Source organism: Chlamydotis macqueenii, chromosome 4 (assembly GCF_036417535.1).
Source record: "Chlamydotis macqueenii isolate bChlMac1 chromosome 4, bChlMac1.mat, whole genome shotgun sequence".
Lineage (NCBI taxonomy): Eukaryota > Metazoa > Chordata > Aves > Otidiformes > Otididae > Chlamydotis > Chlamydotis macqueenii.
Window position 1 is genome coordinate 21,773,485 of NC_141559.1, and position 27,985 is coordinate 21,801,469.

Genomic DNA, 27,985 nt, shown 5'->3' on the forward strand with positions numbered 1-27,985 from the left:
AGAGCAGGCTCTCCACTCATTCCCAACTTCCCCCGGGGACGTGGCAGGGAGAAAGGGAAGGACGGACGGCTCTCCCCACTCCCCCTCACCATGTGTCCTGACCCCACTGGCATTTTCACAGTGATGCCCCCCATCACTGTCAGTGGTGAGCTTCCCAGGGCTGCACCCTTGGCAAAGGGAATATCATTAGCTGTTAATGTAACACAAGAATTCTCCAGAGATCTCCCTTGCTTTCTTTCAGTAAATGTGAAACTTTAGAGACAGAAACTTTAATGATTTTCTGTGTGTGTGCATGTGTGTAATATTGTGTGCTCCACTGGGACCCCTCTGGCATCCCACATCTCTGAACAGCTGTCAGGCAGCTCAGATTCTTTTCCAAACTGCCAGTCTCCAAAAATATTTCCTGCTCTTCTCAAGTATGGAATTTCGCCCCTGAGTCAGAGGGTCTGCACAAAGCGATATAAGGATTGGGTGACAAAGTTAAGGCTGCCAAAACATTAGGGCCAGAAATAAGATCTTTTATACCAGCTGGGGGGTGAGGGGCGCCACGACTGTGAATTTCCAGACTACAGTGGGACTCTGCTTTTACTTCCAGGCCTGGTAAATTGTTTTGAGACAGTGTTTTTCTTGTAATGCTTGCCATTAACATTCCGAAGAAAGCTAGATTATTTTAAGATGTTTCAAAAAGGGATGTTAAAATTTATCTTCCTTTTTATTAGATCCACTGCACCAAGACATCCAGTGGCTTTAGAAATGTAAGTAATGAAAGGCAGAGAACAAATGTGAACTATAAAAATGATTTATGAAGACATCTGATGAATTTATCCTGCATCTTTACCCTTTCATCCATCTCCCTGGACCTCAGATAGTATGTCTAAGCAGCATCAGTCACATAGTTTAAAGTTGACTTGGCGGGGGCATGCTCCATGCTCTGGAATGTGGGTTTCCCAGTTTCTGCCCTACCTAACGCTCCTGTGCAATCCCAAACAGGCAAGCTTTTTTCCACAGAGCTATCTGGGTTGGGTTACCGAAGTGGTTAGGCACTCCATGACGCAACCTGCTGCTTGAAAAATGCTTAATAGCCATCAGCTTCACTGCTCTCCATGAGAAACGAAGAGTCCCAGGCCATGCTGAAACAACAAGGCCTTTTTGTAGCTCCTTCAAGAAGAACCAAGCTCTCTGGAAAAAATCTGCTCCAGTGAGAGGCAGAGCATTTCTGGAAAACTTGGCTGTTGAGTTTAGTTTCCTCAAAGGAAGCTTTCTTACATACAGCAAGTTTAGTTACAGCATTACGCAGGCTCTGTAGTGTAAAATAGCCAGTCCTCTACTAATAAAGTATTTTTTGTGTCTTCACAAAGAAGATGGGCTGGAGCACCTCTCAGAGGGCTGGAGCACCTCTCCTATGAGGACAGGCTGAGAGAGTTGGGGCTGTTCAGCCTGGAGAAGAGGAGGCTCCAGGGAGACCTGATAGCGGTCTTCCAGTACCTAAAGGGAGCCCAACAGGAAAGATGGGGAGAAACTCTTCAGTAGGGCCTGTTGTGATAGGATGAGGGGTAATGGTTTTAAAATAGAGGGAGGTAGATTCAGATTAGATATTAGGAAAAAAAAAAAATTAAATAAGGATGATGGAACACTGGAACAGTTGCCCAGAGAGGCAGTAGATGCCCCATCCCTGGAAATATTCAAGGCCAGGTTGGATGGGGCTCTGAGCAACCTCATCTAGTTGGAGATGTCCCTTCCAACTCCAACTATTCTATAATTCTATGATTCTAAGACTTGAGGTTTTGCAGAAGCCCTGTTGCTCTGTTCCTACCAGTTGTTGACCCACAGATGTTCAGAGGCCCTTTGTTTTCCTGTCAATTTTTTTTCTCAAGGTAGTCTTTTTAGCCAAATCTGTATGTATTTTAACCATTTATTTTAAAGGCAGATAGAATATGTAATGAACAAATAATGTCCCTTTTCAGAATCGGGACCAGATAGGACAGGGCAGGAGAAGTGCTGGTGAGAATATTTAGCTGAAAACTGAGATAGATAGATGTGCTGAAAACTGCCCCAGGAAGGACAAGTGAGGAGGGAATGGGTTGGTAGGAGGACAAAAATGTGTGATCCCTGACTTCCTTCAACTTAGTGCTGAGCACATGATGAGAAAGCCTCACTGGAGCTACTGGACAGATATTCTCAAAAATGCATCCCTCCATCCCCTCCCATATTGCTACGTGCAGCCAGAAAAAGTTTAGCACTATGTTTAGACATTCTGAGGAACTTCACAATGGCAGTTTCAAGTAATATATTTAAGATATGGCCTTTTTTTTCCTTTTTTTTTTTCTCTTACCATTTGCTTTCATATATGCTTTGGCTGGTCAACGCTGGGCTGGGAAGTGTATGAAGGTTTTGTGACACTGTGCTTTCTCTTGTGCTCAGAATCAAAGTGCGGGTTGCCTTTATTCAAGCTTTAGGCTGAAGATCAAAGTGGCAGAGTTGGCTACGTTCGAATAAAATAAATAAAAAAATCCCTTTTGAATATCAAAACCCTATTTAGTTCATTTCAAGATTATTTTTGAGAAAGTTTGGTTTGTTTCTGATTATTATTTGTACTACTTTAATGCCTGAGGTGCAGACCGGAGCCAAGACTCCTTTGCACAAGGAGTACTGTACATAATTGAGTGCCATTAAGAGATGCTGTATTAATAGCATATGACCCTGGCAGGCTATTTGTTTTACTCACCCAGCTAGCTCAGTCTGAGCTGATTTAGCCGTGATGCTAAAGGCATAACTGTCACATGTTGATCCTATGTCTCACTTGGTTGGGAAGCTTCCCTTCACAAGAGGCTGAGGGGCTATTGCTTCCTTAAATAAAATCTGTGGACCTTTGCTTAAAAATCACCTCAGTATCATGCCATTGGCAAGACTGATGAAGAGAGAGGTTGGTCTGGGTTTTAGAAACAGTGCTGCATGTTCAGTTCACTCCTGAGTTCATCAGGGAACTGCCCAGCTTTGACCTGCCGTGGTGTTTGGATGTATTCATTTTTGTTTCATTCAGTCGTTCAATTATTATGTCGAATTTGAGATGGAGTGCAGTACAAATTATTTTGGCCCAAAACCTTTCTTTAACCCTATTTGCAGAGGTGAAAGGCTAATACATTAAACCTACTAGCCCATGAATACAGATTACTTTAGCCCGTTTAGAGACAATATTCTCTAATCTCATTTTTTTTTTTTTGCAGGAATCAGTCAGTGGCTGGGACGGGGGCATTGGGTGGTGTCAGTAAATGGCAGCATTGCAGTTATTACAGGCTGCATAATTCCTTGTACTTCAAGAAAACATGAAAATTAATGAAGGGGTGTGCAGTGGAAGTAATACCAGATTTTCCTTTAACAACAGGACAGAACATATTTTTTAAATTAATGTATTTAAAAGGTTTCTAAATGTTTGCGTTCAGGTTTGCTTTTTCCTCAGCCAGTGCTGAGCAGCAGGTTCATACCTTATGGTGTTACAGGGCTGCAGCACCTTGGTGTCCGGCACAGCATCAGCTCCCTGCACCATGGACTCAGTGGATAGGTAGGTAATGGCAGACTGAGGGTCTGAACATCCTTCAGAGATGTTGTAGAGAAAATAATCCTTTGCCACTTGCTCTGGCTCTCCCAGATCTGCGTAGCTGCACTAAAGAAGTAAAAATAGACTTTGACTTGCATTGCCTTGTGTTAAAATGGCAATGAAGACCAAGTAATGTGGAACACCAGCTGAAATTCAGCCAAGAACTCCTCTAGCCTTTAATTTGACCTCCTAACCCAAATAAAAGCCGGAATTTTTTTTCTATTCACAGTTATTTTAACTAGTGTTAGCTAGTGTTAACTCTGGCTAAACTGACGGACCTTTTATTGGTTGGTTTGTTTTAGGTGTTTACTCTCCTCTCCAGATATACTGTCAGTGTTTTGCAAAGTGGATTTTTATTATGGTGCTACAGAAGTTTATGGAGTTGGAAGAAGTAGAGTACCTGTGAAAGGGGAGATGTAGTTCTTTAAAAGATGAACTTTACAACCTTAAGGCTTGCCTGATTTGTTTTTCAGCTCTACAGATTGACATCCAGTAAAAAGCGTTAGCCTTGCTTGCGTCCTCAACTCCTTGCAGCTGGAGCAACACCATGACTGCTTTAGACATGCTCGATGTAGATCTATTTTCCATGCTGACCAAAACCTTTTGTCCAAATATACCTAATTGCTTGTTCTTTTGTCATTCTTGCCTTAACGGTGAGTGTTTCTCCCACCAGGCTTGCATTCAGGTTTCCTGTTGCTGCAGGGATACTGTAGCTAGGCTCATTAGTACAAGGCACTTGGCAGGTTTTCCTGTTGGGGTACACATTCATTGCCTTTGGAGATTTCCACTCCTCTCCTCTCCTCACTATGTTAATCACAAAGAGATGGGACAGAAAAAAACCCAAGCAAACTATAAAATGTAAGAGACATTACATGACAAAGGACAGAGCAAAAAGCTTTCATTGCTTGGGAGGACCCTCCTTTGCAGGGTGATGAAGAGCGAGGGCATCCCTGCTGGTGGATCCTGCCCCAGACTTCAGCTTCCCAAGCTGGCGATTCCCTGGCAGTAGAGCAGATGTACCATATGCAAGGATGCCTCAAATTGCCATAAAATCTGTTAAAACTTGTAAATTTGCTGTTAAATGCTTCTTGTTAAATTTTTTTAAGGGCTTTATCACTGAGTTGAAATAGCATAATTACTTTTTTTTTCTTCTTTTTTTCCTGCATAAAACTGCTATTTAAATTATTTCAGGACCTGTTTTCCATCTTGCTCCCAGCCTCTCCATAATATATCAAGGTAGTCCCCTCGGTGACCTTTACAGCTTGGATTCAGTTTGACTCTGCAGGATTTTTCTGCTGTTTGACTGACTGGGGTTTTGGTGTGGTTTTGGTGGTTTGTTTTTCTTCAGTTTTGCTTTGCTCAATATAAAATAATAACTAGAGGAATGAAATGAGTTGAGGCTATAGAAAGAAGACTCTTTTTTCCCATCAAACATAATATTTTACAATAATCATCACCAGTTAAATGTATCGTGTTGGCATATCTCCACAAAGGTGCTTGGTGAGGCTGCAGAGTGCTCTGTCTCTCCTTGTATTAGATTGATCACATAAGAAGCAGCTTATCTGACAGCTCTAGCACCTGGATAGGTAATTAAAACCCGTCAATAAAACAACAAAATGCAGCGTGTAGTGGGACTTGTCTGTGCTAGTGTTAAACACCGCAGATAATTATATCACAGGAGAGGTTGGAAAGCCACCTTCTCTGTGCTCTGAAAGATCAATAAAAAGACCCATTCATAATGAAGAAAATGTTAGAGAAACTGTATTTTCATCTCCTTGTCATTAGATCCTTTGCTTTTAAGGTTTTGCAGAGGCAGAAGAAGATTCTATTGAGGAATTCTTTGTTTCTGGAAGCTAAACAGGCAGAGGATGTAGCTTTGCTTTTGTGCTGCACATTATTGAAAGCAAATGTGGTGAACCAAAGGCTTTTCTCAGGGCTTGCAGTTCTATTCTCCTCTCTCCACCCTCAGCTATCTCTGCTTGCCTTTTTTTTTTTCCTTTTTCCCCTTATTTGCAAGCCATCACGTTAACTCTACTTATAAGTGAAATTTCTCTTTGCTTCCTGTTTACTTTCTCCAGGGCATTAATTTTATTTTATGTTTTTTTCTTGGCCCTTCGTAAAGGGTTGATTTGGAAATATCACATATTGACAGGGGAGAACACAGTCCTAGCTGACTTATTTGCTGTGACAGCCTCTTTCTTAAAGCAGTCATCCAAAGAGGAGATTTTTGTGTTCCAGAGAAGGAAAAATATGTCTTGCAGCGTTGCCATGAAGGATGATGAATTAAGTCTGTCTCTTCCTGTAAAACCATTAGAAAAGTATAATAGACCTTGAGAAAGATGCTTAGATATTGATGTCTTGGCTATATTAGCGTGTCTAGGCACATGATGTGAAAATAAAGTCTATGTAAAGTAGGTATTTTAGTTGAGGGGAGAGGGAAGGAGTATCTTTTTTTTTGTTTTTGTTGACTGGTGTTCATGAATGCAGGTGAGCTGGTTTGGTCAGCACACATAAACATTAAGAATCCCTTGTTATAAGTAGCTGTAGGTGGAGGGTAGCACCAGCTATGAGCAGGGTTTGTTAGCAGCAGCAAGGGATGGATATGGCAGCTCAGTGCATTCCGTACAAATTGTTCACATACACTAAAATGTGACTGTTCATGGCCACATAGACTAGTTTTCTGATCTTCAGCATATTAAGAGGCTAGCCTTGGACTCTGATGGTCTCATTGTGCATTCAGAGGCAACGAGTGGTTTCCCCAGTTGTAGTGGTTTCCAGTACACCTTGTTCACAGGAGCTCCCAGACACAGTGTCACAGAAGACATTCTTCCACCTCAGAAGGACTTGTCTTTAGAGGATAAGGACCAAGAGAAAGAGAGTGCGTTGGGGATGAAATGGATGTTTGAGCCTCTAGGTTTGTTGTGGACTTGTGCATGGATTTCTGGTTACTCTACTCCTGGCATCCCTAGCACTACAGACTCCTGCTCCCATGGTTTTGGCACCTGTTTTGCTTGTCTGGGGCAAGTGGTCCCCACCTGGATGGGGAGCTGGAGGACTTACTGGTATTGTGTCTGTGACGATCAATGCTGGAAGGCTTTTGTTTGGGATTGATCTTTTATTTTGTGCTGCTTTTGCATTTTTGTTCTGGCAAACATATCACCCCAGACATGTCTAGCCTGATGCTGTTGACATGTCTGTGCTATTAAAGTTTCTGGAAAGGCCTAAAATAAACATCACCTGCCAAACTATTATTTTTTCCTTTCTTTCTCTTTCAGTAAATATATCAACAATGTCAGCATTGGAAAGAATCAAAGATGTCAGAGCAGAAATAAGCAGCTGTTTATGTCTTAAAGTGTTTCTGCCTCACTATCACAGGACGACCTTGTCACTTAAAAATAATAAAAATGTTGCCAGGAAGAAGGAATGGAAGTTTACTGAAGGGAAATTAAGTTTTGGTGTTGTGTTGTTTGTTTTTTTTTAAGTATGAACAGAGAGTTGAAAGCAGAGTTAAGCCCTGCAGCTGGTTCTGAACTCAAATGCTTCCTTCAGTCCCACTGCTATAGATGCAAAACAAATGCCACATGAATTATTATTACTGTTTCACATTAAAACTGTTGAAAGTAGTTTTCCACTGGAACTGAGAGAGGTTCTGCAAAAATGATTCATGTTTTCTGTTACAATGTATGCGTTACACTGAATCGACAGCTGTCTTCTAGGATAAATATTTTTTAACACCTGAAAGATAAATCAGGTCCCTTAATAAGTGGAAATAAATGTAGCTGGAAGAAGGCATAAAGAACCATTTTTTTTTTGTTTGTTTTTTCTTTTTTTTCTTGTGACTGGGACAATTTACACTTGCCAAAGAGGTAATTTTTTCTCTCCAAAACATATCTGTGAGTAACGTGCATTTATGTTTATGAGATGCTGGGTGCTTAAAGGCTACTGAGTACTTCAGACTGATTTTTAGGAGGATGTGGGGTATTCTCTTTTCCTGAACATATAGGAATGTATGTTGCTGTCAGTCTCTCAAGTCAGGGTGAAAATGCAGGTCTCGGATTATGCTTTGGTTCTTGGTCTCTTGATTGGTCCTGGTAAGCATCTGTACCTTGGCAGAGTGGATGTGAGATACTGTCCTTTTCGTTCAGCACACTTTGCACCAGTGCATGTGTTTACAGAGGAATCCAGGGACTGGCAAGTCACATTTTCGATATTTTGCAAAATGGAAAATGCAGCAGGCTTTTTGTTGTACTAGCCTGAATAGTGTGGCAGCATGGTGAGTTATTTCTGGTGAGCTGTGTGGACACTCTTGGTCCAGTCAAAGTGTCCATAAATCCTGGCAGCAATGATGGAGGTGGCCCAAGACATGCAGGGTCTCTCAGAAGCAGTCTTTATTTTCATGTGCCCACCTTGCACTTCGAGGAGCAACAGGGAGAGAGGAATGATTGCAGGTAGAAATAAGAATTGCAAAATAAAACCAATCCCGAACAACAGGATGGCTATAAGTTCCTTGTCAGATGTAAAGATAAATTGCAATAAAGGGAACTAAAACCAATTGAGAGGCTCCTTTAATTCCTCCATGTCTCCAGAACATTTGCCTTAAAATGTTGTACAAACTAGTAAAATGGAAACTGCTTTTTTAATAGGCATAAAGTTGTCTATCTGGTCTCCAAATTCACAGATTTGTCCTACAGTTCTCTTGTTTGCTTGGTGTCTGAGCTTATGGAGAACGAGAAAATATCCTGAAAGGCCAGGGATTGCTTAAGGAAGTTGTAGCATGAAGGCAACACAGGGGAAAGAGAAGTAGTTTCGTTTGAAGGAGCTGATAAATCAGTGCTAGGAATAAGAGGTGCTTGTCAAAACATGGTAATAAGAGGTATAGAGGAGTGTAAAAAAGGTGACTGTAGATTTCTGGAGTACAGTTACACTGGAGCAAATAATGCAAACGGTTCCTGCTGTGTTGGAGAGGAATCTAGAAAGATGCAGAACTACTGTTTCTAGCATAAAGCTGAAGGACCTGGGTAGTGTTTCTGTGATTGCCCTGTAAAAGAGACAGATTTATACTTGAGCTGATGCATGTTGATTCTCACTGCAAATTGTAACTCCAGTAATTAGGAAAGGTCTTTCTTTAAGAAAGCAGGGAAAAAAAAAAAGAAAAGAAAAGAAAAAAAACCCCACAAAATAAGAACAAGAGATCCTTGTTGCATTGACTGGAAAGATCAGTACCCAGCACTGAGCCTCACAACTCACAGGAGTTTGGAGCAAGTGTTACTAAGACCCAAGTGCCAAGAAATCCCAAGATTCAATGTATAATCCTGTGATTTACAAAGAAATGCTCGTGGGCTGGTTTGCTGGGAATGTAGTAAGGCATGATTACAGGGTTTTTTTTTTTCCTCTGTTTTCAAGGCTACAGATGCATCTCCTTTACACAGCTCCTTTTCTATGTGACTTCTTGTGTGTCACTTGGGCTTTTAGTCTATCTGGAAAGAAGTATGACAAAACTGAAGGGACCAAGAAGCTGTCGTGAAAGTGGGAAAAAAATTATGAGCAAAAGCACATCAACCAGACCTTTAATGGTGGCTGGTTTTTACCTCTTCTTTACCTTAAAATGTTCTAGCCTGATGTCTGACAGTATTAGCTAGTTGAAGAGGTATTAGGCTTTTTTCCCTGAGATTTTAAGTCTGAATTGCCTTCATCCCTTGGGCATGCTGGAATAGGAACCTGTATGTTTTACCCTGGGGTGATAAAAGGAAACTCCAAATGCCAAGTGCTGGACACAGTTTTGCTGCCCATGTGAAATAAGTAAGAAAAAGAGAGGAGGTTGTGTTTTTATGGTTTTGATGGGATTTTTTTTGTATGAGCCCTTTTTTTTTTGCAAATTGTGTAAGGTACTGACAATGCATAGCATTTGAGCTTTTTTGGGGGGAGTTTTTCGTTTTGTTTCCTGTTGTTTCCCCTGCAAGGTGGCACTGACAATTTGACTTTCTCTTCTTTTGAAGTTTCTGTGATTGGTAGCCTCAGTGCTTTGCCATCACCCAATCCAGGGATGTGCAAGAGGGCTTCAGGACTTGATAAAGTTGTGGAGGAGGAAAGCCCATACCACCCTGCATTGCCCACTCATCCATTGTATTGTGGTGCTTTTACTGTCTTTGGTGATATCGCAGAAGGCAGCACATATTTGAGGAGGTTAAAGCTGATGTTCATAGCCTTTGGCTTCAAAGCCAAGTTTTGAAATACTAGTTATGAACCTGGAGCTTTCTAGGTTATGTGGTTTCGCTTCTGTTTTTTGCATCCAAGTTCTTGCATGAAAAAGAAATGGCCACAAGGAAACACATGGCCATTCAAAGCAAATGCTTCCTTATGGACAGAAAGAAAGAAAACATGTGCAGATGAACCCTAAATGTGTGTGTTCCTCCTCCCACTTCCAATTCCTCGTAATTTTGGATCCTGAGTCATGATTTTGAAACGTCTGTTTGATCCATTGCTCTTATTCTATGTAATGTGGCCAGGGGTGTCCCTACAGCCAGAGACACTATTAATTAGGCCAGTGCAATTGCTTTTTGAGAGGCACATTGAGCCCAGTAAAGGATTTTTGTTGAAAGTGAAGTTTTGGATGATGTTCAAAGCCTCTCCTGGAAGACTGCCCACTCACATAGTCCAAGCTACCTGTGATATCCCAGCCAAGCCACCTGTCTGTCAGTAGCAAGAGTGAGGATAACAAAGTTATCCTTTTTGTTAATAAAATTGTTTTTCTGTGTGTATGATTTAGCTAGTCACTTGCTGTGATAACTGCTGTGTTTCAACTAGAAAGCACAAGAATGTCCTAGCCCTCTGGATTTTCTGTTATCCAGCAAAACAGCATGATGAGCAAGCGTATCAGCTCTTATTAATCTTTCCATAAAGTTAAAGGAATTATGGAGCTTAAGGCAGTCACTAATGAATCAATTTTAATTTATGGACTCAAATAAAATCCTCATTAAGGCTGACAAACTATAGCCTCAGGTAAACATGAAGCATTTTCATTGCAGACCTAAGTGAGTTCTGCACTGGATGTTGTGGCTTCTGCCAGAAGAGCAGGAAAGTCGAGGGGTCCCATGTCACGTCAGAGGAGGCAACATCTTAGAGTAAGTAAATACAGTGGTCTAGCCCTTAGGAGGTCTCTTTCTGGCATGCACAAGCATAAAAATCAAAGACTAATTATATTTCTCTCTCTCTCTCTCTTTTTTTAACAAATAAGCAGAGGATTTTTCACTGTAGAACTGGTTTGCTAAGTGTTTTTTACATCCCTCAAATACGCAAAAGCGCATAGAGGTGCTTTTACCATGAAAGCATAGGCAAATGTGAGATTCCAAACACATGTAAATCAGTCACCCATGGACATGAGTTGTATGTGTCACAGGGAAAGCATCTCACAGGGCCCAGCCTGTGTATGTGTGTGCTCTTAACCTGAAAGATGCTCACTGCAGTGGGCACGGTCACTTCCTTCTCTGTGTGGTTGTGTGTCAAGATCTGCAGTGAGACCAACGTTCGCTTTTGGAAAAGGTACATTGTCTCAGGAGATGCATCTGTTCTGAGCAGAATGATTGAATAAAACTTAGCCATTTATGACTAATGCAATGTGTTGGCTATGTATGAAAAACTACTATTTTGGGTTTTAGCTTATTTCGTGATTTTTTTTTCCACTCAGCTTTTGCTGTTTCTAGTCTTTGCTTTGCATTAAACAGCATTATTCAAGATGACTGCTTTTATGTGAACACTTTATAAATATTTTGTAAAACATATCTGTTATGCCTGCTATAAAATATACAATGATTATTTTTTCCACAAATGTTGTTAGTTTAGTCTTTGCATTTCGTTTGGTGGGGATGGCGGTATTTAGGGTTAGTTGAGGTCACTGTGGTGGCGTTTGGGTTTCAGGAATTAGATAACCATGTACCTGTAACAATTTTTTTTATCTTCCAGTCAGGTTGATAGAAATACCTCCTGGTGCTGTAAGAACTGCTTGGAGGGACAGGGGTTGTGCTACCATGCCTCTTCTCTTTTGGGAATAAGCTGATGAAGACTTTGTTGTTTGCCATCAACCTTTGTGTGCTCTCTGGCAAGCTTCCTTAGCTGATGCTGAAGTTCTGGCTTCTGCATCTTGACGTGTCCTCCTGTCTGGACTATGTTCTGACTCTCTTTTTTTTACTTTTCAGATGCAGTAATCGGACTCAATGTGCTGTTGTTGCTGGCCCTGATGTGTTTCCAGACCCTTGCCCTGGGACATACAAGTACCTGGAAGTGCAGTACGAATGTGTCCCTTACAGTATGTATCTTGATATATTTGCATTTATTTCTTCAATAGAGATCTGATTTATTGTGGAGACCAGTCCAGCTTTGAACTTATCTTTTTTTTGCTTGAGGGCAAGTAAATGCTCAGGGACAAACCACGTGTATCATATGAGACTGAGCTGATAGGATATGAAAAATTGTCCTATGTGCAAGATTTGTGTTTAGGTTAAAAATGTCCTAATAGTGCCCTATGTTTTCCTTATTGTACAGTGTTATAGTGACATATCCCCTTTTGGAAGACATTTGGGAAGCCCTGTTAGTGAGAGCAGACCAGAAGATTGAAGCACTGTTGCTAGCTTATAACTTATCTTTCCAGAGTTTTATGCTTGTAATCATATAGCAATGTGCTTCGACTGACCTATTTCCATGTAATTGGTGACATTTGATAAATGCCTTAAATACAGTATTGTATCACTGAGGAGGTAGAAAGCAAATGTTTTGGGAAATTTGATGTTTCATGGTAGAAAATACTAATTTATAAGCTTCCAAAGTTATGAAGGCAAATTACAGGCAAGCCATTTAGCCTGAATTTTTGAGGGTAGAAAGACAGTCATCTGGGATTACAGCAGTATGTGCCAAACAGGAAATATCAGAGCTACGAAAAGTTAAGCATACCTCAGAATTTACTTTCTGTAGAAACCAAATTTGTTAAACGCAGTTATGGTCCTGGTGTCAGACATGGCATACCTCAAAAAGAAATAACAACAGTAAAACTAGAAGTGCACAAAGGGTTGAGCGGTGGATAGCAGCACTATTTCTAGATTTTCAGTTTGAGTAGGCCAAAGCTCATAGCACACCTCTCAAAATAATAAAACAAGTATGGGAATTGGCACTTTCAAACCATGGAACTGTGTTGAGAGACAAGCAGGAGACTTCAATTTGCTGAAACACAGGATTTGGCCTGAGGACTAAGAGTATCTTCTTTGTTGCCTAAAGCACAGACTGCAGAAGAGCAAACATGGCTAAGAAATGACAGGCACCCTGTCCAGAGGGGAAGCGAGAACTTACAGCCCCTCAGGTGGTCCCTGTCCCTCGTGCAGAAGGTGGCCACGTGCCTGCCACTGTGACATGGAAAGTCTGTGTGGGGTTTTGCTTGTGAAACTGCATGATGGGGGATGCAGCTAACACTACCTCTCTGAGCAAAGAGGACCGTCTCTGCTGAGGGACTTTGTCTCTCTACTGGCAAGGGGCTTGACGTGTCCATATTTGATTTTTCTAAATAAAAATGTGAAGCTTCTAAATGCAGTGATGGAATATTTTTGATAGGATAAGCTATTATACCCATGGAAAGGGTATAATGAGGGGCTTAGGATCTGCCCTAGTGAGCTCATACCAAATTACCAGTTTTGAGTCCCTTCATCTGCAGACATGGAGTGGGAAATCTAAGGTTCCTTTCTGTTCTTTTTGTACCTCAGTCTCTGCCTGGCTTTGTTATTGCCTCCATTTTTTTCCCCCTGAAAATGGTCAGCTCGAGTTTGCAGATATTCCTCAGTTGGGCTCCAGGAGTGCCTTATGAGTGAAAGCCACCCAAGCAATGGGGAAGGTGTCAGCTCTGGACACAGAGGTCAGCATGGGTATGGTTGGACCAAAGCTACACCAGGTGGATGAAATCTGTTTCCACCTTGATGCCCTTGGAGATGCCTCTGCCATTTACTGTGGATCAGTTGGTCCTCTTGGTTCTTCTCACTGAGCCCATGTGCTTCAGCCCCTCTAGCCAAATTTGGGCTGTTACCAAAGTCCTTTCAGATCCAGCTTTCGTAGCATTGCTGCTGGCACCCAGCTGCCTTGTGTGATGCTTCACTGAAGGAGGAGAGTGGACTCTATGGGCTCACCAGTGCTGCTCACTGCTGGGGCATTGCTGGGGAAAACCCTTCCTTGGCTGCTGGCCTTTGCTTGATGGTTTCGTGCAGCAAGCCCTTGGTGAACCATAGCATCTGCCTGTCTCCTAAAGAAACATAGCAGTTGCAAAACAAAGGAATTAATATTTCAGCAGACCCTTGTACTTGCATGCAATTCCAGCTTGCTTTGTCTCCTTGGATGAGTTACTCCTTATGGTTTCAAATTATTCCTTATGGACAGAGCAAGACAGTTTACTCAAGCACTGGCTTAGCAGCAGAGGAGCATGTGTATGTCTCAAGAGAGCAGCATTTAGGAGTCATCTTTAACAGATGTTCTTAGGACTGACCTTAGGTGCTTATGCTCAATATAGTGCCAGTGTATATGCTCCCTCAGAGGAAAATTAGGGAAGATTTAAAACTCTATTGGATAGCCCACTCTTCTTGTGATTATTTTTTTTAAAAAACCAAACTCTTGCACCACTAGCTCATACCATTTTCAAAAGGAAAGCATCCCCCTTTCGTCTCAGGAGGGAGAAAAACAAACGTCTTCTAACTTCAGTAGCTCATATATTTTAAAATGTCATTTATATTACCATTCACACCACATTCCTATGTGCTTACTAAGGATACCCCTGACAAGGAGAGTTTCATGAGGCTACAGTCACTCTCAATATGTGGGGAAGACAACAGATGATTATGCAGATAGCCCAGTCCTCTCCTCTTTTTCCTGATCCTGTAGTCACTTTATGTGACAGCAGATGCTGACTACAAAAATGGACAGTCATTTTAAGGACCTCTGGACTTTTTTTGTTGCCTTCTGACAAGGAAAAGCAGGTGATTTCAGCAAGTAAAAAAATACCAGGCCTAATTTGACACGCTTCAGTGACATCGGTTGTCCTGTTTTTCTGGTATCAGAAATGGGCACCAAATCAATTTTGTCTTTCTCAAACCAGGCCTTGGTGTGTGGTGTTCATTTCTCTGATACTTGCTTTAAATACTGCCCCTTTTCTTCCAAAATACTGGAGCTACTACTCCAGTTATCTTAAACTGGTTTTTCTTTTAATCATTACTGACCAAGGTAGCTTTTCCATGGTTTTCTAATATGTACAGTTTGCCAATGCCAGAGCTGAGAGATACTTGAAACTGTATTTTAGGCTGCGTTATGCTGTGTGTAAGTAAGAGAAATCTCACTTTATGAGGGTCCCTTTGATCCAGTACTGTGCTGTAGGTTTTTCCCTAGTGCATCCCTTCCCTCTCTCCTTCTCCATGTGTGGAGGAGTGTTAAATGGGTAATGGGAAAAGCAGTGATGGAGGTGGTTTTATGAAGCTAGGCCAACATTCTTATTGCCAGAGTATCTTCTTTTGGTGCTTGTACAATCCTGTTATCATGCTGCCAGTATATCTAGGGGTGGAATTTTTCTTATTTCACCTTTGTAATGTGCTAAGGGACTTTCATTTTACTCACGAGCCAGTGCAGAAAGCAGATGAGCAATTTATCCAGTGCTGTACACGAGATTGCTGACAAGCAAGAGAGTCCAATTTTGCTAGACCAGTGGTGGTGAGAGAGCTTCTGAGCTAATTGTCATTGTAAGCAGCCAGATTTTCTGTTAATAATTTGATAAATCCAAACCAACATGTTGGTTTTCCCTATGCAAATACAGCCTCCGTATGCATGTAACACTTTACAGCTCAAACTGTCTGTGTTTTAGTAGTCCTGTATGTATTTCTGAGATAGATGGAGAGAAAGAACAACTCACTTGAGGCTGACGAGCCTCCTTCCCATTGCTCTCCTGAGCATGCATACTCCATGGACCACAGCAGCGGCACTGCCCTTTGTGGGTGACACCCAAGTCAGAACGGGGAGATTTTCCAGCATATGAACAACTATCTATCTCCCACTGGCTTTGACCGAAACTTAGGGATTGTCTGCATTTAGATTTTATTTTGGTTTTGGAAAAGGAGTGAGTGGAAAGCACGGAGGCATTTTGGAGTGCTTTTTCTGTTCATTTCCCCATAGAGACAACTGTTCAGACTCCTGAGGATCCAGCATGGTGTTTGAAAGGAAATTTAGCTAGCTGAGTCAAATTGACCCTCAGTTTTTCCTGAGCTCTCAGTTCCCATAGATTCTAGTTTTTGGAGCTCACAGAGTAACTTGTGCACTGTCATCCTTCAGAAACAGTCTGATTTTTAGTAGAGACTTGGAAAATTTAAGATATAAAGCAGGGAAAAGTGGAAAAAAGGTGGGAGCTCAAAGAGGACAAGAACATTGCTGTGTTGATGGAAATGATAGCAGCAGCAGGAGTGAGTGATACAGATGCCTTGGGCATGGCATATCCCACTGTGGTGGCAACTTGCCTCACACCTACGAGATAGGGTTTCCACCAGCTTTTAATACTGGGGAAATCTATTCAAAGGGCTGTTTCCTGCAAGAGAAAAATGTTTGTGGCTTCCAAGGAAAGATGAATCATCCTTCCTTTCCATTCTTCTGGGTAAACAAGCTAATGTTATGAAGGCACCAAATATCTTCGCTGCTTACAGAGATTTTCTTGCTTCTTTGAAGGGGAAGCAAAACAACACTTGAGAATGGTTCATCTTTTATTTTCTTAAGACTTTTTTCTTTTTAAACATGGAACCTGAAATCACATTTCCCAGTTGCTATATCGATGGAAGGAAAGGTCATTTCTTTGCTAGAAATATTCATTTTATTGCTGACAGAAGAGTAGATGGGCTCACATATCATTAAAAGTGAGGGATGGTAAGTGTGATGTGGGAGCAGAATTCAATAAAGTTTTATTGTATCACAGGTGGAGTGAAGTGCATTTAAAAACATTAAATGAAGGCTCACAATATCTGCTCCACTGGACCTTAGGGCCAGTGAATAGGCAGATAATTGAAAAATGATATTTTTAAAAGAATACAAGCACTACAAAGCAAAATGATATTTTCATTGCTCCAAGACTGCTGGTGGAAAGGGAAAGGAGGGGGAGAAGCTGAGAGAAAATTGCAATCTAAAAACAATTTAATGAGACCATTTTTCCCAAGAATACAGTTCTTAATTATTTCTGGAGTGCTCTAAGACCATTATGTAGCCTCCAGGCTTTCCCTGTGCGCTTTTTCTTGCTGCTTTCCCTGTTGGCTGAAAAGCAGTGTTTGCCCACTGAGAGCAGCACTGTGTTTTGTTAAACAAATGGAGTTGTGGCTCCTCCAGTTTTCTTTTGCTATGGGTTGTTTTTTTTTTTCTTTTCCGAAGAGAACTTGGTCCCCTGGAGCCCACCTGTGACAATGTCAAGTATTCCCAAGGGTTTAAACCAGGCTGTTGGCACTTTGGTCAATAACGAGTTAATTCCACCCCCCACCCGCCCCCGCTCCCGGCTCCGAAGCCTGATGTCCTTTGTTTTATTTAGTTAAGCAAGTTATTTTTGTGCATGAGCTAGGAACAATAATTTTAAAAATTCCAACCAAACAAAATTAAAAAAAAAACAAAAACAAAACAAAAAAAAACCCACCCAGACCTAACTACCCATTATGATTATTTCTGAGCAAAGAATCTTTACTTTGTATCCTGCTTACAAATTACCTTTCTTCCAAGGAATGCAATTTCCTGGGCATTGCAGCCAAAAAAAAAAAAAACCAAACATTTTTTTTTTTTATTCACTGAAATTCCCAGCTTGTTGGTTCTTTATTGAGGGAGGCAGAAATGAAGGCTGTGTTATTTCCCATATCAATCTCTTTTCATCATGTGTTTGTGGGGAGAGTGCACCTGTACAACAGCCAGCTGGAAAGCACCCTTAATTAAAATAACCTGGTATTACAGGGCTTTGCGAACCTGGAGGCTGAGCTATCCGCATAGATATGTGCACAGTTTTCAAGAAGGAGAGGAAAACTAAGTGCTGAGAGCTGGGGGAAATAAAGGTGTTTGTTTGAAAAATAGAAAGTAGCCTGAGGTGAGGGTAAAAGGACATTTTTGTGAAACATGGTGACATACATGACAACGTGGTTCATTTTTGATTCTGAGATGAGTTTGGTTTAAATTAAAGGAACAAGGTGATTTCAGTTGTGTGTGTCTGTAGTGCATACTGGTTTAAAGGTCCGCTGTCAGCAGGAGCACTATGCATTTTCTTGTGAGGAGAAGTTAGATAAATGTTAGACAGTCTCCTAGTATGAAGACCACCACTACCTGCTCCATGTGTAATTTCCAGCATGCTCCTGTGAAAAGCCAGCTCCTGCTGGCTCCTGTCATCTCAGTCCTTTCCTCTGGGTTTTGGGACTATTATTCATGTCTCCCACTTGGGCCAGTATGAGCCCTTGTGTGAAAAGTCATCTCTTGTTCTCTCCTCTTGTTCTCTTTTCTTCTAGTGTTTAGCTGATCACCTCCTGAACTAGCTAGCCACTAGCCCAGGCTTAAAATATGTAAATACCTCTATTCACTGATGCGTTCAGTTGTTACACCGTTACACTGTATCTCCACGAACAACAGGTTGTGCTCCTATGTATCTTTGAGGCACACATGCTATCTTTATCAGAAAAGTCACCACAGTGCTTCTGCTTAATTGTATTAGATCTGAAATGCTACAGGGGAAAAGAATTGGAGTCTGTTATAGCCTGGGCACCTATGAACTTGTCAGCTGATCATGGGATGTTTTATTGCACCCTTGCTGTCAAAGTCGGTAAGGACATAATTTGATGGATATACATATTTGTATTAATACCACTTAGAAAAATAACTTGGTAGCTTACCAGCTGAACAGGTTGTTATGGAAGAGTCATTGCAGTGAGTAAGTGTAACTTCAGTCATATGAATGTTTGAGACTCACTTCTCTGCCCATCATATTTTAAAATTGCACTCCTAATTAATCATGGAAGTGAGGTAAGCCTTAAAATGAGGTCTGACATTTAAGCTGGACATCTATAAGCTTCGTAGTTGTTGAAGATCTTGCACTCAAGCACAGTGAAAATCAAAGTGTTCTAGGAGGTGGCAGGTGAGAGTTTGATTTACTCGCAAGTAAACAAAAAGATGTCCTACATCCCTATATACTCCTTTTTCTCAGTCCTTTTATAAGAATTTCATTATCTCTAGATTTTACATTTTTCATTCTGAAGAAAAATATTTTTTTCCAACATTACAAAATGGCCTTTTTAACTCAAGGCTGAACTAACCAATTACATGATGAACCATGAACGGAGCAGGCAGCAGCATGCTCTACTGATAGGCATCTGAACTGCAAGGTGTGTTGGGATACACAACGTACAAACTACTTACCCACGGTCTGAATGCCACATCTTAGGGTGAGAAAGGTGTCTTTTTTTATTTGCTTGGGTTTTTTGAGGCAAATTCAGAACTTTCTTTGCCGTTCATTTGGAAAACACTACACATCTTTTGGAGATGTTGGACATATTGAATGTAGGTGAGAGAAACAGTAGGAATGTAGGATTCTTTTGGTGTGAAAGTTTGGATATTCTGGTGATAGATGTAATTATGGAGGAGGTTGGTTTTTCCCTTCCAATTAATACTTAAGTAGGTGGCAAGTTAAATGGGTACTGGTGACAAGTTTGCAAGAGTAAAATTCACAGACTGAAGGGAATGTGGGGGAGCATGGAAAGCGTGACAGTACTTTAATGTTGATTTTTATAAATTTGTATTTTTTTAAGCAAGTACAACTGGGAGAAGGTTCCTTTCTTTCTTTAGAGAATATAAAAAGGTTTCTGTGGTAGAGCAAGAGAGGCGAAATTCAGATATTTAACCCCATCATCACCTCACAGTCTGGAGGTCTAGATGTTAAATAAGTCAAAGACTTTACCGTAGATCTGTTATGTGTTTCTCACATTTGATGCTTTTCTTGATGTAGAGCCCCATCAGTTCTCTCTAGGGCCTCCATAATTGGTTTATTATGGAAGCTGAAGATGGAAAACTGTGATGAGTAGTGTAACTTATCTCATTTTATGAAGATTGTGAACATAAGGGAGTAACTTAATTCCTTGTGCTCTTCTGTGCACCGTTTATTCCTTTCCAGCCTTGTTCTGAATTTTTAGTGAGAAAGTGTATATTGTTAGTTTGAGTTTAGCCATTTAAACTAAAAGTTGCTTAAAATCTTTCAGCCTTTTGCCTGAATGCCTTTGGCCTTTGAATCTGAATCAAAGATCATTAAATCACAGGGAAACTTTCTTTCAGTGTCAGCAGTCTTTGGGTCAGGTTCCCAGTAACCTGAGGCTATCTGAAGTCGTTAGGTTTTTTTCAGAAATTCGTCTTTATCTCACCCTTTTCTAGCCTAGCAAATAACTGATATTGTCTCTGCTAAAATGGAAATTGTAACCAATACTGGGCAGAAAGAAGAATTACATTCTGGTGAATTCATCAATATATTAATAAGCTACAATCCTCTCACCTTGACAACTGATGTTCCACATCCAAATAGTGGAGCATCTTGTGTTTGTTTACCAAAGATGTTGACAAAACATAGCAGCCTGATCCCTGAAGACATATTTGTCTGGAGTACCACTGGGAAGAAGCTACTAACTTAAGGTTGTTTGTACCAAGCTGTATTTTTCATGTCTTCCTGACAGTCTGCTACTAGATTTTGCCACCAATTTGCTGTCTAAACACAACCCCATACTTCCTAATTGTCTCTGAACAATTCTGTTGTCAATAAGAGGACATTTCTTTCTGTCTTTAATAACCTGTTGTCTAAATGGCGCTATTATACCAAGCATCCTCTGGAGACATTGATATGGATTTCATACATTTTATAACAGATCTTCATGGAGATACTATTTATATTTCCAGGTTTTATTCCTATTATCATTTCATTTCTCTCAAGAAGTACTGCAAAGGTTTCTTTCATTGGTGCAAGCAGTATGAGGAGATTAAGACCATCCTTGCCAGGTGCTATTATAAATCTGCAAAAGAAATGAAATACATTTATTGGTTTTTATTCTGGCCAATGGGGAGAACAAAATATGTGTATCCAGTAGTTAAGTCGAGGATTGAAGCTCATTTTTTTCAGCACATAAGGGAGGAGGGAGAGGGAAATTTGAGTGTATTAAGGCAAATCCCTTTAGTGTGTGAAATACAAAAACGCATCTTTCCAGATCTAAAAATACAACTTTGAGTTTCTTTATATTAAAAGGGCTCCCAGGAAGAGAGCCAAATGCATCTGAATGTATTACTTTTTTCTCATTTCCTCCACTTTCCTTGCTAACAACATTTCCGGTCGACTTTTAATAACAATATAGGCCTGCATGAAACCGCGGCAGTTGTATGCACCTCGAATTCTGGCAAAGGAGACAGAAACACAGACTGTGTAGCATTTGATTTTAGTTAGCTTCTGTCTCTGTTTCCAAGAGGAATTAAATGGGAGGAGAATTTATGGGAGGCTAAGGCAAAGAGACCTCTTCAGGGCAACCTTTTGTAAAAATAAATAAATAAATGAAAAATCAACTTATGCCTACAGGTTTCCTGTCTCAAACCTCACCAAAAAAACATGACATGGCATGTCATTTGCTGGGGCCAATTGCCAAGTTATGCAGAAATGTTCTTAAGGGTTTTTTGGCGTGTGTCTGGCTTTAGTGGGGACAGGGGAAATGACCGATTCAGATTATAAAATATTTATTCCAATTGATTTCCCAGGTGAATGTATCACTGGGGGTCTAAACTAATCACCTTCTCCAAAGTCTTTTTCCCCTCCATGAGTAACTTAAATATATGTAACATAGTTTTTAAAAATGCCTTAATCTCATTTATCTTTAATTTCTCTGTTCCACTCTACAGGCCCACATAGAAGGATTTACATAGCGTATTTAGCCGTTCCAATATCAAAAGCAAATTCCCTTCCAGATCTCAATTTTCACTGATAATCCTCAGAGATGTATAATTTTAATTTACCTTGCAGATGACATCTACCTGGTTTCTCTCTCTGCTTCTAGGAAGGTATTCAGTAGCACCTCATTAACTCTCTTTTTTTTTTTTCTGTGTGTGTTGAATGGTGTCTATGAGTGAAACTATTGTTTTGTCCTTTGCTGGAGAGCCCGCACTAGTTCAGCAGAGGCTGAGGCTAGCACATCGCTGTCCTTTCTTTTTATCCTACAAGAGGCATTGTCAGGTCTTTTTTGCTTTAAAAAATTAATAATTGCACATTTTTCAATTTCAGCTCTTGGAAAGGCTTGTGGGACCACACAGACACACCTGAAAGCTTCTGTGATTTCAGATGTTCAGATTTTGTGCTCTCTGGAATTTTGAAAATGAGTCCATAATATTTAGGTGCCCTAATGAAAGATAAGCTCCCCTGGAAATCTGCCTTTAACATGCAAAATACTCTGGACTTATTCCACCTATGTTACTATCTAAAGCAACAAATCATGCATTTAAGTGCTATTCTGAATGTGACCTTAAAAAACAGTGCTATGTTTCTGCAGCAAAACTGAAAGGACAAGTGAATGTAAAGTCCATGTTGCAAATGTAGACTCAGGTTTGAAACTTTGGCCCTAAGGAGAAGAAAAATTGGGAAACAATGTATAGGTGATGTTGGAGATAATTTTTGTTGGTAAGACTTGGCATAAAACATTGAAATTGTAAGACAGATGATATTCTAGCTTTGCTTGAGAGAGCGGAAAGGGATGGCTAGTGTGTCTCTTAGATATAAAATTACACTATGTAGCTACTGGTGGTCATTTTCTTATCATAGGCTGAAATTATAATTGCATTTGTATCCTGTTGCCTCTTTGAGTATTTATACTCGGGTTGACAGTGCCTGAAAAAGGAAAGACAGTTAGTCGATACTCAGGATAGAGCTGAAAATACAGAGCTATCAGCTATTAAAATGTAGCAGGGAAATTATGGAGGTATTTGAGTACTGCCACAGGTTTGACATGACAAGGTGCATGTGCGGGGAGTGCCTACAGTACATACAGGCACACCTGAGTCAGCTTTGGTACAGACTGGGAGATGAGATGCAGAGGCATGAGCTGTAATGCAGGAATAAGAAGTTTAACACATGAATATTCATATGAGGCACAGTTGTACTCCTGATTTCACTAGGGCTTTTCCCATTGGCACTGCTGAGACACTTATACTTAGCGTGTGTTTAAATGCTTGATGAATGTCAGCTTGCATGTTTACATTTTATATATGCTATACGCAAATAACAGAAGTCTAATTTGGGGGTCATTTTGTGTGCTGAGACTGGATTTTTGAAGAAGGAACAAATGGACCTTTGTCCATTTAAAGACTTACTCAGAAGAGTGAGCATGTGCCATGTACATGACCAATGAAGTCAATAATTAAATATGTTCCAGATGACTCTGGTGGGGGAGGATATTAGTAATTATCATAAAGTGACAAATTACATTCTATGGCTGGTACTTTGGAAACAAAACGTCAGTGTTTCAAACAGCATCCATTAAAAATATGTCCTGATTCAATTGTCATGTTGAAGTTAAATTAATGTCTCAAGTTTTGAGGGTTTTTTTCTTAGTTTTTTATAAAAACAGGCTTAATAAAAGTAGAGTAGTTGTCTTTGAGCACATGCTTTTGATGGGAGCCCACTGAAACACCTAGGAGTTTTCTTGTTGACTTGGAGGGAATTTGGATGCACAGGGTGAAATTGGACAGTATTAAAATCAGTGCAGCCTTGGTTATTAACCAGAGTGAGTCTGGACCTTCGGATTTGAGAGAGGAGAAATTTGTGGTGCAGTGATAATAACAGGGAGAGAGATGTCCAGTGTGAAGGAAAGGCATTTCGTTCTCAAAGAGGACTGTTCCATTCTCCCGTCTCCTCTCAGAGACAAAATTAAATGAATGTCAAGGTCTCAAACCAGTTCTAGACTACACAAAAAAATCATTCAGATTTTTCCTTGTTACAAGGAAGATTACAGAGCTGTGGTTCATATATGCAGTGAGAAGACACGAAGGGACAAAGCCCTATTAGAGCTGGAACTGGCCAGTAATGTGTCAGATGGTAAGAAGGGCTTTTTAGAGTACATTAATAGCAAAAGAAGGTCTAAAGAAAATATTGGATGAATACTTTTTAAAGATGATCACCTGAGTAATAGAGATGAAGAAAAAGCAGAGCATTCAATGCTTTTGTTTGGCCTCAGTCTTTAATAAGACCTTGGGCTGCCCAGCCCCTGAGAGGACCACGAGTGTGGGAACAGTGACTTTCCTTTTGTGGACCCTTAAATTGTAAGGGACCAACCAATATCAGCTGTATGTTCATAAGTCCATGGGCTTGATGGGATTCATCCCAGAGTACTGAAGGAGCTAGTGGATGTTATGGCAGGACCCCTCTTGATCATCTATCAAAGGTCTTGACAGTCTGGGGAGGTTCCTGCTGACTGGAAGCTAGCCAATGTTATTCCAATTTACAAGAAAGGTGTGAGGGAAGACCCAGGGAACTGCAGACCTGTTAGTCTGACCTCAGTTCCTGGAAAAATTATGGAGAAGGTCATACTGGGTACTGTTGAAAGTACAGGCACAACAACATGGATTCACAAAGGGAAAGTCCTGTTTAACTAATTTAATATCCTTCTATGTAAGGTCACTCGCCTAGTGGGTGAAGGGAAAGTGATGGATATAGGTTTTTTTTTTCTGGATTTTAGTAAGGCTTTTGATACTGTCCCTCACAGCATCCTTCTGGAAAAGTTGTCCAACTGTGAGATGAGCAGGTTTACTGCTCATCTTACTGCTCTGGGTGAAGAACTGGCTGAGGGGCAGAGCTCAAAGGGTGTAGTGAATGGGGCAATATTTGGCTGAAGACCAGTCACCAGCAGTGTTCCTCAGGGCTCAATTCTAGGATCAGTCCTGTTCAATATTTTTATCAATGATCTGGATGCAGGAGTTGAGTGCACTATTATTGGCAAATTTGGTGACAATACCAAACTAGAAGGTGCTGTTGAGTCTCTTGAAGGACAAGAGGCTTTGCAGAGAGATCTGTGTAGATTGGAGCATTGAGCAATGATTAATGGGATGAAATTTAACACGTCCAAATGCCAAATTCTGCAGCTAGGATGGAGTAATGCTGGGCACAAGTATAAACTGGAAGAGGAGTGGCTGGGGAGCAGCCCTGCAGAAAGGAATCTGAGGGCGCTCGTCAACAGCAGGCTCAGTGTGAGCCCTGGCAGTCAACAGTGTGCCCTGGCAGCCAAGAGGCCAAACCACATCCTGAGATGCATCAAACACAGCATAACCAGCTGGTCAAAAGAGGTGATTATGCCACTGTGTTCAGTGTTGGTGCAGCCTCACATTGAATACTGTGTGCAGTTCTGGGCCCCACAGTTTAAGAAGGATGTGAAGACCCTTGAATGTGTCCAGAGGAGGGCAACAAAGCTAGTGAAAGGGCTGGAAGGCGTGTCCTGTGAAGAGCAGCTAAGGACTTTGGGCTTGTCTAGTTTGGAGAAAAGGAGGCTGAGGGGTGGCCTCATTGCTCTCTGCAGCTTCCTGAGGAGGGGAAGTAGAGAGGGAGCTGCTGATCTCTTCTCCCTGGTATTCAGTAGTCTGATATCTGAGATTGGTTCAAAGCTGTGCCAGAGGAGATTTAGACTGGACGTTAGGAAGCACTTCTTTACTGAGTGGGTGGCCAAGCACCAGGATAAGCTTTCCAGAGAGATGGTTGATGTCCCATGCATGTCAGGGTTTAAGAGGCATCTGGACAATCATAGAATCATAGAATGGTTAGGATTGGAAGGGACCTTCAAAGGTCATCTAGTCCAACCCCCCTGCAAGGAACAGGGACAGCCCTGACTAGATCAGGTTGCTCAGAGCCTCATCCAGCCTGGCCTTGAATGTTTCCAGGGATGGGGCTTCCACCACCTCTCTGGGCAACCTGTTCCAGTGTTCTACAACTTGCATTGTAAAAAATTTTTTTCCTAATATCCAATCTAAATCTACCCCCCTCTATTTTAAAACCATTACCCCTTGTCCTATCGCAACAGGCCCTACTGAACAGCCTCTCCCCATCTTTCTTGTAGGCCCCCTTGAGGTACTGGAAGACCGCTATCAGGTCTCCCCGGAGCCTCCTCTTCTCCAGGCTGAACAGCCCCAACTCTCTCAGCCTGTCCTCATAGGAGAGGTGCTCCAGCCCTTTTATCATCTTTGGGGCCCTCCTCTGGACCGTCTTCAACTGGTCCATGTCCTTCTTCTGTTGGGGGCTCCAGAACTGGACACAGTACTCCAGGTGGGGTCTCACCAGAGCAGAGTAAAGGGGCACAATCACCTCCCTCAACCTGCTGGCTATGCTCCTCTTGATGCAACCCAGGATGCGGTTGGCCTTCTGGGCCGCAAGGGCGCATTGCCAGCTCATGTTGAGCTTCTCGTCCACCAGCACTCCCAAGTCCTTCTCCTCAGGGCTGCTCTCAATCCATTCCCTGCCCAGCCTGTATTTGTGCCTGGGATTGCCATGACCCAGGTGCAGGACCTTGCACTTGGCCTGGTTGAACTTCATGAGGTTGGCATGGGCCCACCTCTCCAGCCTGTCAAGGTCAATGCCCTTAATAACATGCTTTAACTTTTGGTCAGCCCTGAATTGTTCAGGCAGTTGGACTGGATGATCAATTTAGGTCCCCTCCAGCTGAAAATATTATATTCTAAAATATGCCTTGTGTATCCTTGTATTTTAATAGCTCTATTGACATAGTCAACTGCTCTGGACAGTCGCACAAACATTTATCAATTTGTTTATTAACTGTTTGAGGAAAGTGGTGCCAAATTATTGAACTGTTTTTGCCATGGGAAGGTGCTGACACTTTGCAGTGACTCAATAAATGGGGCTTCAAGAGTGCCGTGTGTGTACCTGGAGATGGTTGGCCATCATTGGCTATAATGTATGGCAAGGAAAGCTCTGATGAATTGCATTGCAACACTTCTTTATCTGCATGTCGATACTCATGTTGAAATGGGTTTCACAGTCAAATGCAGCCTAAATCTTATCAATTATGAATGGCTGTATGTATTATTGTTTTTAAGAATGAGTGGTACGTTTCAAATGAAAAACACATGTTGCTCAGCAGCTTTAACTGCCACTTCTGAGACGAGAACCAACTTCCTGACCCCTTCTTCCCCTCTACTTGTTGGATAACATCCTATTTTAATAACCCAAAAATGAAGAGCATGAAATACTATATGATGGAAAATTGTGAGCAAACATCAATTCCGGTGTAAGAGGACCCCCTGCTCTTTCTCAGCTTGGTGGGAGCTGCACCTGTCTGGCCAAGGGTGAAGTCCATGTTTGCAGCACAAGTATCGATCAGCCTTTCCTAAGGGGCCTCAGGACTGTGAAGTTCTGCAAAACTTCTTACATGAAGTTTCAAGAACTTTGTACAATGTAACTGCAAGCCACCAGCAAAGTGTGTCATGATGACATTGATGGGTGCTTTGTTAGGTGCCTTGCTTTCAGAAAATACTCTGTATTCCTTCAGTAAGCCAGTTTTCCTTTCAATCTATATCTGTTACATTGCTTTATTTTAAAAATTAAACAATTACTCTAAGTACAGAAGGTGAAAGGTTGTTGTGGAATAAAAGCCTGGCTCTTGAAGAGCAATCCAGATGACTGCAGCTCAGCAGTCCACAGAAAGTGGACCAACAGTCTCGGATACTACATTGTCTGAGCTTGTGCCTATTTTTACTACAGACATAAAAGTCTATGCACATGCTTTATCTGGAAACAAATAAGCTGTGTAAGTATTTGCAGGACTGGTGCTTAATTTGGTGGAGAACAGGCCATTAAAAATCTTCATTGCTTTTACAAAATATGCTGCAAAAACTTTTTCTGGCTATGATGCAAAATACATCATTAAGGCACATATTGCCAGAACAAATGAGCGAAAGGTATTTTGTGATACTAGCTGTTCCAAAACAAAATCACAACAATTTGCTTACTTTCTGATTTATAAAATTGCCACAGCATCTTGGCTGAAACTGGGAGTAGAAAGGCCAGTTCTTCGTCTGGCCTTTTAAAATTCACACTTAACATTCATAACACAGAAAAATATTAATTTCTGTGTCTTTAAAACCAATCATATTAGTTATTCCCCTGCTGAATTTAGTGCTTATTCAAATGCACTCTCTGGTCTCCTTGAAAATAAATTTTGGCTCAATTTTGTTAGTGCAAAGCCCTTCCTTAGTGCCTAGATAACACAGTGTTATCTTATTCTGTAATGCTTCACCATACAAAGCAATCTGAAACCCAAGGAAGCATGCCAAGAGACACTGGGCAAAAAGCCCTTATGTAAAGTTTGA

The 27,985-nt window shown here is 41.2% G+C and overlaps 1 protein-coding gene across 1 annotated transcript in view; it reads left to right on the forward strand.

The window, feature by feature from the left end:
• The window catches only part of ADGRL3 (adhesion G protein-coupled receptor L3), a 553,885-nt gene that overhangs the window by 311,293 nt on the left and 214,607 nt on the right, over positions 1-27,985 (forward strand). Inside the window, exon 5 of the mRNA XM_086746193.1 lies at positions 11,788-11,897. Coding sequence (XP_086602319.1) covers positions 11,788-11,897 — 110 coding nt within the window. The remainder of the gene's footprint in view (positions 1-11,787; positions 11,898-27,985) is intronic.